This window comes from Gasterosteus aculeatus, chromosome 3, assembly GCF_964276395.1.
Source record: "Gasterosteus aculeatus chromosome 3, fGasAcu3.hap1.1, whole genome shotgun sequence".
NCBI classification, from domain to species: Eukaryota; Metazoa; Chordata; class Actinopteri; order Perciformes; family Gasterosteidae; genus Gasterosteus; species Gasterosteus aculeatus.
The window spans coordinates 13358125-13372941 of record NC_135690.1 but is presented as its reverse complement, the minus strand read 5'-3'; the positions used below and the strand labels follow the sequence as shown (position 1 = coordinate 13372941).

At 44.0% G+C, this 14817-nt stretch overlaps 1 protein-coding gene across 1 annotated transcript; it reads left to right on the top strand.

Annotated features, from left to right (window-relative positions):
• Positions 1-11099: 11099 nt before the first annotated feature.
• On the top strand, positions 11100-13527 carry LOC144405521 (uncharacterized). Its single transcript, XM_078099478.1, has one exon. It carries the CDS (start codon positions 11596-11598, stop codon positions 13096-13098), a length of 1503 nt encoding a protein of 500 aa, XP_077955604.1. The 5' UTR covers positions 11100-11595; the 3' UTR covers positions 13099-13527.
• The last annotated feature ends 1290 nt before the right edge of the window (positions 13528-14817 follow it).

The window sequence follows — 14817 nt, the reverse complement described above, 5'->3', positions numbered from 1 at the left end:
GGGGTGAGGGGGGTGAGGGACGGGGGCTGCGGTGTCGATTGGAGTCACATTTACATCACAACCCTGTTGCGCTTGTCGCCGTTTCTGCCGAGAGATCCGCTGGTTTCTGACGCGAGGACTGCGGATTGTCTGACAATCATTTGCATGATGACTGATGTACAGGCTGAATGTTAAAATAAGGTATTTCCCAAAGTAACTAATAGGCCAGTTATGCATATACAATCTCAAATGTCACATTTAAATATTCTATATGACGCGAGCGTGAAAAACATTCATTCCTGTTTGTATTGAATCTCACAATCGTCATACTTTTATATTTCATAATTGGATCACACGATTAGTTAATCAAGTGCATTTATTGATTTAATCCCCCGAACAAGAAGTCTAAAATGTACAATAATGACCTCATATGTAAATACTTTCTACTTGCAACGTGCTTTTCTAGTTTACTGAGGTCACTTGAGGTTGGTCCCGACCACTCAAGCAGCTTTAAAAGTACATTTCATCCCTCACGACGAGCTATGAGCCGAGGTGCTGCTTGCCTGTCAGGACTAAACGTTCAGACCCATTGAACTTGGACCAGTGGAGGTGGGGCTCGAACCGCCGATCCTATGATTGAAGGGCGGCTCTGCTCGATGCCACTTAGTCACCTCAGTCACCCTGTAGTGCAACGCGATATAGTCACAGTATGAAAGGGCAGATGAAGTTCCCAAGTAATGTGTAAGCACCTGAGAATTCCACTCAGTGTAATTGGTAACTTCCACCCAATATTTGCACATCATTTAGGGAGAAACACCCTCTTTCTGTGCAGTAACAAAAATAAAAAGACATAAAAGTGGTCGGTGTGATGATGATCTGAGCAGAAACAGACAGACCAAGTTCACATGACGGACGCATCACCTTTCAACGAGCCGTCACATCCGTCACCAGTGAAATCTGTCACTGCAGCTGGGAGGTTTTCCACATCCTGATCCCTGATCTCTGCTTGTGCGTTCAGCGGAAAGTGCGTCACGCGGCAGGCGCTTAGCAAAGGCCGGAGAGGAAGCGACCGGCCCGGCGTGTGGACCCCGGACCGGTGAATCTGACCTCGGCTCTGTGCAGCAGTCTTCCCGCTCTGCTACCAGTGAGAGTGCTCTGACTCTCACTTCCCCCAGCTACCATTAACCGCTTTGCAAAGCTCCAAAAAAAGGTTCATTTTTCAGTCATCCACCAACTAATTCTCATGTCTAATGTCTCATCACAAGCCCTTCGCAATATTTTCACTTTCTAAAAGTCATGTTGGAGGTTGTCGCCTGGTGAAAGTCACTTGCTGGTTGAGCTTAAAATATAAAAACATATAGAATAGTGGCCGTGCTGTTTGCCAATGAACTTCTCATAAGCACTGATTTAAGTTTTTAATTATTTCTACATAGCAACTTACATTTTTCTTACTAAGTGCCTTGCCTAAAGGAATATGTGCGTGATACCATCTAGTTTAGCATAGAGGCTGGAGACAGAGTCTAGCAGCCAGCCAGAAGGTAACCAAAAACAATCCGCCTAAAAGCTCACTGATTAGCATGTCGCATTTTGTTTGTTTGATCTGCATAAATCAACGAACAAACAGAACGTGTAACAATGACAATTTTGTGGTGTCAAGGGAGGGGTGCAGTAACAACAAAAACTGCAGCTCGAATGAAAGCAAACAAGTTCCTTTGCCAAAATATCCAACCCTCTTCAAGTACACTTAGACATGTGGACGGGAGGAGTCGTGAACGACGCATCGACCTTTTTCAGCCACTGGGCCACGGCAAACGCATCTCTTCATTATAACGTGGCTAAACTTTACAACGACAAGGACGTTACCCACCTTATTTGACTTTTATTACTTATCTTCAACAACCTTTACTTTAATATCGGTGACTAAACTAAAATTTCTAGTCCTGACCCGAACTCACAGGACGAATGGTGGCTTTTTTACATGGTCAGTCGAGCTGGTGAACACCCGGTTCAATCTCAGACCGGGTTAATAGGAGATTAGACAACTCTGCACCCGGTGGATCAAAACCTCCCCCCATTTGACTCGAGCGGCCTTCGATCAATGTGAAACGGTCACGCGACTCGCTCTGCGTCGTCAGGCAAAGGGACGAGCAAAGCAGAAAGGAAAGCGGCATTTGGCGAGCCCGGTGCTTCCCTGCAAGCGCCGCGGGATAATTGGCATGACGCTTAAGGGGGCAGGTTTGTGTTCCTTGCTGATCCGTCACTTCCTGTGGAGAAGTGTGCGTACCCGACGAGAGAATTTCATTTGGGCAACCGGGGGGAAGGAACACATGGGGCCTCACATACGATGGGACTGCGACGGCCCACATGACAAACATCTCTCAGTCGAGGTTTTTAGTTGAAGACATTTGAAAGAAGTTGGGCTCAATTCTCCTATCGCTTACCCACTTCGCGGCGAGGTCAGAGGTCAAACACAGGATAAACACCTCGGTGCCTGTAGGGATTCAGGGTCTTGTTCAGATTCTTGACCTTGTGTCCTCAAGTGAAAACACAGTCTCGCAACCTGCAGCTACATGTAACCAGCACGTCTGACTTTTCTCTCAAAAGAGGAACTATTGAAATGATTGAACGTAGAACGTACACAACACTTCCCTGAATTGACATTTACACAACAGCTTTACCGTTGGGTAACACACATTCTCATTTCACAATTTATAAAGCTTGATGGCGTTTTTGACTTTTGAAGTTATCAACAGGTCATCAAGTCATTCGCAGGCCACGACACATTCTTGCAGAGGCGACTACTTATTTAGATTATTCTGTTTTCTCAATGTACTTGACCTTACATAAACCTTCTCCTATACAGCTTAGACGGTTATGTTGATCATTCTAAGCTTTCATCTTCGTTTTTTGCTGTGGATCCTGGCCACAAGATTTTTTTTTGTCATTTATCTTTTAAATTACAGCATCAGTTCTGTAACTTTGGATAAAGACACAGACTATTTACAAACAGAATTACACCTTGACCCACAGAAAAAAATTACTTACTTAGAAAGAAAGCAATCCAAAGAAAAAGTACAAAAGAGCACACATTCAATTCAATTTATTCTCACTTAAACACTTGTAAGATAAATACACGTGCCCCACCTGAGGCCAATCCTTAAGGAGACCTCACAGTCTCCTGAATCGTGAAGTCATGGAGAGAAAACCAACTGTGACGTATATTTGCTTCCAAAGAAGGGAGGGGAGGGGAGGGGGTCGACACAGCTCGTCACGTAGACGTATGCCTCACATTCTCCACGCTAAAAAACACTCATGTTGTCACATACACGTTGTAATTGTGTTTGTCGAATCGGTGACATGAATACTGGCATTCATTACGTCTATTTCAGGCCTGTAAAGTGTTCCTGCGTCGGGCGCTCGGACACATCAGCGCTGCCTCGTGTGGCTCCGTTAACTTCCATGGAAAAACAGTGTGAGAGTCAGTGGCGTACCAGCACGGGACGTCCTGACTGAGAGAGAGTCGGTGAGAGTTTAAGAGTGAGTGGGATCCTGCTCCGGGCTTATATAGTCCAGTTATTTTTAACTGCCCACCCCTTGCTTATTATGAAGCCCCCCCTACCAGGACCACTCAGGAAGCACGTTTGGATCCTTTTCCTGCTCACACACGGCCAGATTCAAACAGAATCAAAGAATGATAGCATTGAGGCTCTCCACCCCCAACCCCCCCCTCGTTGGAAAAAGAACGAGAGGGGGGGGTGTTCAGCAGAAAAGGTTGGCACGCGCCAATGGCACGGCATTCAAAGAGCGGGCTCTGGTCCTGCTCCAATTTCAGAAACCCTCAAACGTTTGTTAAAAAAACAGCACCGGGCAGGCAGACCCGGACACATATTTGTGGTGCCGGGGAGGATTCAACAAGGTTTCTTTAGCATGACTAAAGGACAGTTCAGGATTACAGTAAAATAACTGTCACCCACCTATGAATAATGTTTCGCATCACACCAGCTTTTTGTGTGTGTTGTTGCTGAATGAAAAAAGAAAAAAAGCAGTTGATGCTTGAGAATACAGGGAGACCGATTCAACTCCTTCCAGTTGTTTGCCACTCAAACACAGAATTGTGTAAAATAAAGTTAGTTAAGTTTGAGGAAACTTACCATAAACCTCAGTTAAATAGTTGAATGTTAACCATCATAAGAGATGGATGGTGTATTCAACTGCATTACTTTTAACTTGGGTGCACATATAAACTAGCAGCTGAGTGCATGTCTGGTGTATTGTAGAAAACTTCTAGGGCAAAAACATATAAAATACCTGAGGAAAACCCTCTTGTGTTTCCCCGGAGAAAAGTTGGAACAAATAATACAAGTTCTGTGTGCTGGTCGAAGCAGCTTGAACCTGTTTATTGTCTCTTCACACATAACTGAGGCGAGAACTTTTGAAAACAAAGCATACAAACCCGCCGCGTTCCACAACACCTTTGCATTAAAACAGCCGGTGTCTGGCTTCTATAGAATCGTGCATGTGTCTCGGCAACCTGTGCGGCTCTCAGCAAGTGTTATGGAAACCTACCTTTTAAAAATATGCAGCTCACTCGGGCTAACATGGCAGGCATAATGGCTACATGTGGATATAATTGAGCCGGTAGAGCGCCGGGGGATGGGCCCCAATTTATTAGCTGTTAACACCAGGAATCACACCGCTCTCACTCGTCATACCACACACACACACTCACACATACACACACGCACGGCTTCACTGGCTGTGGAAATGTTGTTTTTTTCCTCTCCGAAGTGCTAAGAAAGGTGCTTTTTATTTGATAAATGAGAACGGGCAGGCTCTCAGGGGCTTGTAGTGGGCCACTCTGAAAAGACTGGAAAGTTTCAGAGAGGCCTTTGGACACGTGACAATTCAAAGTGCTGACCAGACTCATGTTGGGAAGTAAAAAGTTAATATACATTCTTGTCATGCTGCCTTGAAGAAAGCATAGTTGGTTTTTTTGGCCTTCCTTCACGGTGCACTAAACATAAACATAGACAGATAGCTGCAAAATGAAACAAAAACATCCATTTACAAACTCTCAAACAACTTGTGTCGCACAATGACGGTTGTATAATTTATCGAGCCATACTCTCACTACTTTGCCAAACACACGCCACTAAAACTTGCACTGACCTGATAGCACACCTGTGCAAATGTGAGACTGTTTTTCGCAAAAGTGTTTTCAATTTCTCGCTTCCCTTGTTTTCCAGGAACGAAGCTCCTGTTTTAAACCTCATGTTTTAACTGCACAACGTGGACAGGCATTGTCAAGTCATTTTCTGTTTTGTTTGCAGTGACGTCTGACACATCCATGTCAGAGGGTTAACTCCACGGTTCGATCAACACCTCCAGTATAAAGACACTGTATAAAGTATTCCATCCTGATGAAAGCTCGCGGAGGCCTGTGTTTTTTTTCCCCCCTCAGTGTGGTACGACAGTTTGGAACCCGTGCACATTCGAACATGCCGAGCTAAACTGTGCCAGCTGTTCAAATAGCATCACCCCAGCTTCAACACAGGTTCCCCATTGAAGCCCCGCGCCGCTTGATGGAGTGATCCGGCCTGCAGTGCACTTTATAGTGTACACACCTCGAAATGGCGACATTTGTAAAAAGGCTAATAAAAACATTCCAGGAGCAAGGAATTCTCCAGGTATTTCCGCCTACACCTGGTTACGATTCCTTGAGTGCACTCGTCTGTTTTCACAGAACCACCGCTCTCTCAGAGAGCGGACATTGATCCCGGACTCCTGAATTGAGTCGTGTTTTTTTTTTTTTTTTTTTGAAAAGGGATGACATTGAAAACAAGCTTGATGCAATTTTTAACCTACACTGTCATTGTTACTGGGGAGTCTTTGGGGCACTGAGGCTTGTGATGTGATGGTGACGTGAGTAGAAGTCATCGTAATGTGAAATCAAGCCTTCCCCACACTGCTCGAGCAACACGGAGTGAATTTTGGAACACTGGAACCCAAATATGATCAAATCAAGTCTTTTGTTAAAACTAACGAGTATAATTATTAGACATTTGGGAAAGACTTTTGAGTCGATCTATCTATCTATCTATCTATCTCAGATAGATGAAGTCTGTCCTCCCTCTTGTCTCAAGTCGAAAACTCACCCCGCTGTGTAACTGTGTGTCTGTGTGTGTGTGGGTGTGTGGGGGGGGGCAGGTTCCTCTGCACACATTACAGATGCTATCTCAAAGGAGGACAGGAACATTAACCCCAGGTCTCGGCCATAAAACACCCAGTTTTCTAACGGGTGAAATCTAGTGAAGCATACGTAGACACACAAAGGGAAATAGATTCTCATGGAATAATGTGATTATGTGAGTTTCGTAATGACAAACGCACATCTGAAGAATGAATTTCTGGGTGTGACAGAAGTAAATCAGTGTCTTTTCTACTTTGGACAGTTAAGACAGTTAAAGGGAGGATTCAGGTGTCGAGGGTGTGTGTACAACTGAGTAATTTAGATTTTGGGGTTTGGTTGCAAAACGGCAGAGAAGATATCAACCTGTGGTTGACAAACAAACGAGATCCGGTGCGTACCGAACATTTGGCACGCGCGGCATTCTTATTTTGATGTGTCCGTCTTTCATTCTGAGCGCGCTGACAGGAATCGGTGTTTGTAGTGCGGTTTTGTCAGCCTCCCAGGTGGGTCCACGATGCACAGAGCGAATACGCAGCAATGCAAAAACATTCAGTTCATCTTTCGTGAAGTGTGTTACCTCAACAGAGAGCGTGGTTTGCCGCATGTCGGTTTCCTCTCCAACTTTCAGCAGTTTCTTTTGTGGCTACTGATCTGAATCATTACATAGTCGCTAACAGTTGGAGGATTTTCATCTACTTTAAATACGCTATTATTTTACTATTATACCACAACTACAACTGCTCTCACTGTCCTCAACATAAAGTCATAGACAGCTTTGAAAACCCTCCCAAGAGGCAAAGTGACTCATCACTTGTGTAGCTGCAAACCTAATGGATTTATTTACTACACCTGGCTTCAATAAAAGGCCCCAAAGAGCAGGTTACTGGTCTATTTAACACTTCAACTGAGGTATAATTAACCTACTGTAATGGCTCGGGGGCCTCCCCCGACTGGATAACTTCAAACTCCACCTTCTCCCTGCTGCTCTTTAATAAACCGTATCTCTTGTGTCATCTATTCCCCTTCCCTCACTTCCTGAGAGGGCCCCTCCATTGATCAGGCTGTAATTTATGGGTGGTTGGTGGTGTGGAAATAGATGGCTGCTGGTTCTTATCATAGCTGAGAAGCTGAGGAGTGAAAACTAAATTAATAGTATAAGTTGAAATGTCTCAGAAGATGGCGACATCAGGCATCTGAACGCCATTTTTGTGATACGTCAAAGCAGGGTCAGCTTTGCTTGAGAATGGAAAGTTATTACTACATGGACGGAGTGTTGACGCAACAGCGGCGCATTGTTTCATGATTCTCTTATTCATCGACCAATTGTTCCCAAAATATGGGATGATCTTGTGCTGCTGCATTGGATAGTGAGTACGCAGGCACACACACACACACACACAAACACACACACCCAGTGCTTAGCAACGGCTTGTGCTCTGACAAAGTGAGGTGAGCCGACGCAGAGCAACTCTCGCTCCTCAAAAGCCGAACCTGTGACCGCGTCTCGAAAGGTCACAGGTCAAAGTGGCTGCTTCTCTTGAGTCCACGACCTCTGGAGAGCTCGAGGGGGCCTAACCTCTCGACCTTGACTGACCACTTAAAGCTCACCTGAGCTCTGTCTTGAGCACTCGTTAGGCCCGTCTTGTTTAAAGCTGTGCTCAGCTGTCAGAACCTTTACTCGCAGCGTCTCCTCACGAGACCCGCTGCCTGTGCGTTGAGCCGTTGACGCTAAACGCTCAGATAATGACTCTTGGCTCCCTGTTAGTTCCCCTTTTTTCTTTTCTTTTTGTTCCCTTCAAAGCCCTCGCTGTAATCAGCGTGCCCGGGCACTTCTCTGCAGCGGGACGGGTCCCGCACTTCAACCCGCTACAGGCCGAGGGGATAAACACACTCTTGATCCGTAAATGCATGTGTGCTCATTTGGAAGGGGAGCCCCGCAGCTCCGGGTGACATTCTCCAATGCAGCTGCTCTATTTAACCTGAGGCGCACACACACACAAGGTGCAGTAGAATAAGCCTTCGCTAATCTACCTGCTCGGCATATTACGCACTTCAGAAATTCTTCTGTTAAAGGTGCAGAGATGTCCATTGACAAAAGTGCATGTGAGTTAGTACAACTTTCTCATGACTAAGAGCTGCTTCTTTGAGGAACAGCATTCCAGCATAAATTACAACTTTTATAATGTGCCCGTTTGAACATATATCTCTCAGGCAAATCCAAATTCAATTGGGGCATGCGGTGGAACAGTATTCTCACTTCCGCTTCAGAGTTTGAAAAGTAGTCAGATATGGAAGGTTGTCAGTGCACTTTGTGTGGTATTATAGCAGAGGTGAATTCTGGTTTAATGCAGCTGGTAACCGCTTCCTGTTTTTTTGAATAGTGAATCCTCTCACAGTTTGGCCATAATTTCCTGAAGTTTGTGTGTTTCGTGTGTAAGCACAAACGTTTGTCTGTTGTGGCTTAACGCAATCTGAGGAGGCTTGCAATCACAGCTGCTCTCTACTTTCCGTGAATCACCTTTGAGCTGCAAATCCTATCTTAAGTTTCTTTAAAAGAATACACCAATAACGGTTGCAGCTGCGTGCTTTTTTGTGCAAGTGCAGCCTGTGGTTTTTACGTGTGAGTGGTCGTCTCTATGGGGGGATGGTGTGATGGAAGAAAATGTGCGTCCTCTTTTTGTCTGGTTGATATTTGTTGGAGCTTCTTTGTCTTATACGCACAATCATAACACGCGAGAGCTACGCTCACATTGTTTCTTCATCTCTGCGTCTCTCCTTTTGCGAAAGCTGTCTTTAAAATCAGGGATTCACAAGAACACATGCACACCAGTTGTGTTTATCACGCGTGTGTCTGAGTGAGCCAGAGAGACTGCCTGGCCATCACTTGTTCTTCCTGGCTCTGATATCAATCATGCTAAGATTTATACTCGTGCTAAGATTTATATGCATTGCACAAGCCTGACTGAAACAACGTTAGCCTGGAAGGACTTTTTCTTCTTCTGTTCTAAGCATTTGATGCTCTGATGAGGGATTTGCATTGTATCAAGTTCATACTCAACCACTCATAAATTTGGTAGTGGTTTTGTATCATCCACACACACACAGACACACACAAACACACAGACAAAAACTAACAAAAGAGAAAGAGAAAACATATAATCTAGCAACCGCATCACATAGGTAGCCGCATGCGCCACAAATTAGAGAAGTGGGCCTGACTTGTGGGGTAAGAGGTTCCCCACTGGTTTTACACTCAGAGATAAACAGCGCATTTAGCTCAAAATAGATCCCCTTCATCTCCACTTGACCTAGAATTTGTGCGCCCACATTGAGGGTTTTCCACCCAACCCTGTTGTTACCTGCTACTGAACAATCTACTAGAAATCGGAGACATTTGGCGGCTAGACGATCTTCGGTCTTGGCTGAAGATCCTTCTTCACAATGGAAGCACAAATAAAACACGTCCACATGACTCTCATTCACCTGATGATAATACTAATACTACAAGAGCAAACGTATTTATATCTAAAAGTGCTTACAATTATCCTGAAGAAAGAAATCGCCCCTACGACTGAGCTATATGTGACTTTATAATCATTAGTATCAAGAGGCATTAAACCGTCAATCTAGTTTCAGTACATCAAATTCAGTTACACGTTACTTTCTGTAAAAATGTTAATGGGACAGGAGGAAAAAAATCAACCGAAAAGTATTCTTTCTTTCTGGTTGAAATGAATATTAGTAGTAGTATAGTCTCTGTGAACTGTGAACATCTGACACAGGACAAGGGTGTCCTGTTCGGTGACTTTAGATGAGCACGGTCGTCCTCCAATCAGAGGGTTGGCGGTTTGATCCCAGGCCCTGTGTGTCCTTGGGCAAGACACTTAACCCAACATTGCTCCTGTAGCTGGAACTACAGTGTGTGGATGTTAGTTACTGATGGGCAGGTGTCACTGTGTGTGCTCCTCCTGTCATCAGTGTATGAATGGGTGTGAATGTCATGTAGAGTTAAAGCGCTTTGAGTGGTCGGAAGACTAGAAAAGGGCTATACAAGTACAGTCCATTTACCATAACCAAGTACAGTAATTAAGTGCACTTACTAACTACCTACATGGAATGACTAATTGCTTGAAACCATTAACATTTACTGACACTTTAATGAAAAAATGACAAAATACTGATATGAAAATAATAGCCATGATGTATCAATTAGCAAGTTCTTCTTTTTGACCTAAACCTGCAGTCCAGCTTAGATTCAGAGGCTCAAAAGAAGGTCACGGCTTGACTTTTTCAAAATGATGACAGAGTAGCTTTTGAAGAGTCAAGGCCGAGCGGAGGAGTGTCCCCGAGCGGCATTCAATCATAAGGCTCAATCGCAGCGCAGCGAGTGTTTGGTATTTCACTAGTGTTGGTATGTAAGCGGTGGTATGTCAGCCCTAATAACGAGTTTTCATTTTCCAAATCCCATTGACAGATGGAAAGCAGTTTAATCATCTTATTTGACTAATTTCATAGTTTTTACATTTGATATAAGCAAACCCCTGTACAATTATACAGTTGTGGTCAAAAGTGTACATACACCTGTAAAGGACATAATGTCATGGCTTTCTTGAGTTTTCCAGTTATTTCTACAAGTCAGATTTTTATCTGACTTGTAGAAATAAAAATTTGTAACCACACTTTCAAGTCAGGATGGCGAGAATTTTCTGTGTAAATACGGTAGCAGATGACACATGTACACAAGAACAAGTCAGATTTTTCACTGATAGAGTGAATGGAACAGATACTTCTGTGTCACAAAAAACATTCATGAAGTTTGGTTCTTTTATGACTTAATTATGGGTTGACAGAAAAAGTGACACAATCTGCTATCAATTTGCCCCCCAAGTCATGATTCTTATCATTCCAGAAAACCAGATTTTTTTTTTTTATATAACTTAACCTCCATACAAGATTTTAGGAAATGTTATTTGTCATGCTCATTTGTATGAATAAAAGATAATAAATATCGGCATCCTTGATTTCTCTGCTCTCGACTCCCAAGCGGTCAAAAATCCTAGAAAGAACCAGAATCCCACAAGCAGTGATGTCTTTTACTGGAATGGTTTCCATGGAAATGTTTCTCCGGCAACGGAACACATCGTACCCATGGCAACTGCTTGGATCTCAATGACATCGTCAATGACATCGTCGATGACATCGTCGATGACATCGTCGATGACATCGTCATCGTCAATGACATCATCGATGACATCGTCTTCAAAGAGGTTGGAATGCTTAGAACACATTCTGTTTCAAGCCGAGTTAGCAAGCAGTTGATAGCTTAATATTAATTAAGTTATCAGCTGGATTGGTCTTTCACGACTAGGAAACGTATTTTAAAACAACAGTCCATTGTTTTACCAGCACAAAGTATACTTCATACAATGTATCAAGAAAACGAACAGAGATATGGGACTGAAGCCCCTCGGTGTGGCCCAGGCCCTCCACCGAAAACATTCTATCTGAAACAGGCACTCAGACGTTCCAAAGATGAGGTCTACCGTCTGACCCACCTGGTGAAAGACCTCAAGTCCTTTAAGAGGGATTCTGAGATTGAGAGGGACAGTTTTTGCCTTGTCATCAAAGATGGGAAACTGGCAACCGCCCATCTGAAGAAAAGTCTGGAGGCCGCCAACGAGAGGATCAAGATCCTGGAGAGTCAGCATATGTCCATGGCTGAAGCCAACAACAGCCGAGAGATGCAGTCCCAAAACCTCCACCTGCTGGAGCGTCTGAGAGTACAAGAAGAAAAGATGGCTGAAGCCCAGCTCATCCATCACCAGGAGAAGGAGAGGATGGTTCAAGAGTATGAGGACAAACTTTCCGAACAAATTAGCCAGATCCTTGACCTCTTCAAGAAGAATGAGGGTTTTAGCAACGAGAGCTGGCAACAGAGGTACGAGGATCTGGAGAAAAAGACTACCCAAGACCTCGCCCTAAAACAAGAGGCGCTGGGAGCCCTTCAGGTACAGCACCAGCAGCTGATCACCGAGGTTGAGAATCTGATGCTCCAGAAGATCAATGAGATCGTGGAAGTCAACAAAGAGAAGGAAAGCATCTCACATAAGCTGAGTATGACTCAACAACAGCTCATCAGCGAGGAAGAGAAATTCAAAGATCTGGAGAGATGGATTGGCAAAGAACTGAACTACAAACAAGACGTCTATAAGGCCAGAATAGCAGGACTGTACGCCGACAAAATTTCTCTAGAGGATCAGTTGAACAAGCAGTGGGCCAACCACCACCAGTTGGAGGAAGAAAACAAACAGCTAAAGCACTGGAGGGATAGTATGCCTGAGAAACAAGACAGCTACGAGACCAGAATAGTAGGACTGGTCGCCGACAACATTGCTCTAGAGGATCAGATGGTCGTGCAGTTGGCCAACCACTTCCAGTTGGAGGAAGAAAACCAACAGCTAAAGCACTGGAAAGATAGCACGTCTGAGAAACAAAACAGCTACGAGACCAGAATAGCAGGACTGTGCGCCAACAACATTGCTCTAGAGGAGCAGTTGAACATGCAGTGGGCCAACCAGCACCAGTTGGAGGAAGAATACAAACAGCTAAAGCACTGCAGGGATAGTACGTCTGAGAAACAAAAGAAGGACGCATACCTCATAGCCAGCCTACTCCAAGAGGTGGACGTGATGACCGAACAAAATCATATCGTGATCAAAGATGTGAAACAGTTGCGGAAAGAAAACACGCTCCTTGAAAACATCTGTCTGGACATGAAGAAGAAGAAGAGGGGCCTCTTCGGAAGAAAGATGCAAGACAGAAAGACAGAATTGACCAAGATGAAGCGCAAAAGGCTGTGCAAGGACGTTAAGAGGTTGGAAAGAAAAATCAAAGAAGAGAAGAGGAAGAATAATACCTTCAAGGGCTGAACATCACAGACTGGACACCAGTAGAAACACCTCACTTAAACCACACACACACATAAACATAGATACACATAGTCATACACATAAATACATGTAAATACACGTAAATACACATACACATAGTCATACACATAAATACACGCAAATACACGTAAATACACATACACATAGTCATACACATAAATACACATAAATACACGCAAATACACGTAAATACACATACACATAGTCATACACATAAATACACGTAAATTCACATACACATAGTCATACACATAAATACACGTAAATACACATACACATAGTCATACACATAAATACTCGTAAATACACATACACATAGTCATACACATAAATACACGCAAATACACGTAAATACACATACACATAGTCATACACATAAATACACGTAAATACACATACACATAGTCATACACATAAATGCACATACACATAGTCATCTCCTCCATGAACCGCCACCTTAACGTGGTGGAGGAGTTTGAGTGGCTCAGTGACCCTGTGAGCCGTGTTGTCTCTTGGTATCCCAACAAGACCAACCAGCTGCAGGCGAGAGTCCAGACTAAGAGCGGTTCAACAAACTAACTTGACTGGTGGGAGGGTTGGAGGGGTTGGAGGGGTTGCACTGGCGGGACGGGGGGGGGGGTTGGTTGTCTTTGGGGGTTTGTTGATTTTAAATATCACAGTTAACTGGATGGATCATTTCTCACTGTTCACAGCGCGTGCAAGCAGGAACGGGGTCAGTTTCTTTGCACTGCGGGTTTCCCCCGTCTTCTTTTGCTTAGACTGTGGTTTCATGATGTGTTATGGGATCCATGAAACAACAATGAAACCAAATGTGCTTAGTAATGCGTCTATGTACACTCTTATAAACTTTACAGAAGTTGAGGCGAGCGCACACCGTGTATTCAGTGTGAGAACTTTGTGCCGTCTAAGCTTTCTGGAAGGTCCTCTTTTCCGTTTTATACCTCCTCTTAAAATAAGCCCCCTCCCATTGGCTGAGAGCAGTCTGGTCATTGAATCACATCAGGCCAATTAGAGAGTAACACTTCCTTTACGGTGAAAGATGTTTCCTGTCGATAGTAAACGTGCAGCCTGCTGAGGAGCGGGGAAAGGGAGGGGAGGGGGGAGTTTGTTGAAATGCTGTCAGTGTTTCCCTGACCTTTGTGGCCTCCGTAGCGGAAAAACTGATGGTGTTGCTGGGCTGAGGTGTGTTTATGTGTTTGCGGGTGCGCAGCAGTGGTGGAAAGCTGTTAGTGCATTTACTCAAAAACAATGTTGAACTACTTGTGCTTGGAGTATTTCCACAGTATGCAACTTACCTGGGAAATGTGGCCTTTTTTACCCTATGGCATTTATTTAACAGATTTTTCCTAAAGAAATATATTGTATGTTTCTCAAACATGTTATATACACACACAAAAAAAGTAGCTTTGCATTATAAAGGCGCAGTGTCTAGTTTCTAACCCGCCATTGTTTCAAAGCACAGAACATTGCAATGACACAATGTGAGGTAAAGTAAAAAGGTCTAGAGGAAGTCCTACCCTTGTGGTCCTTGGTCCTTTGATGCAACCTTCCCGTTCACCCTTTTCAGATGAGTCCTTAATGTTGGCAAACTAGTTCCTTTAGGGTTTTGTACAACCTTGACTCTAATATCAATTTTTCTTTTTTCTTTAAGCCACCCAAGTCTAAGTAGAGGGAAGA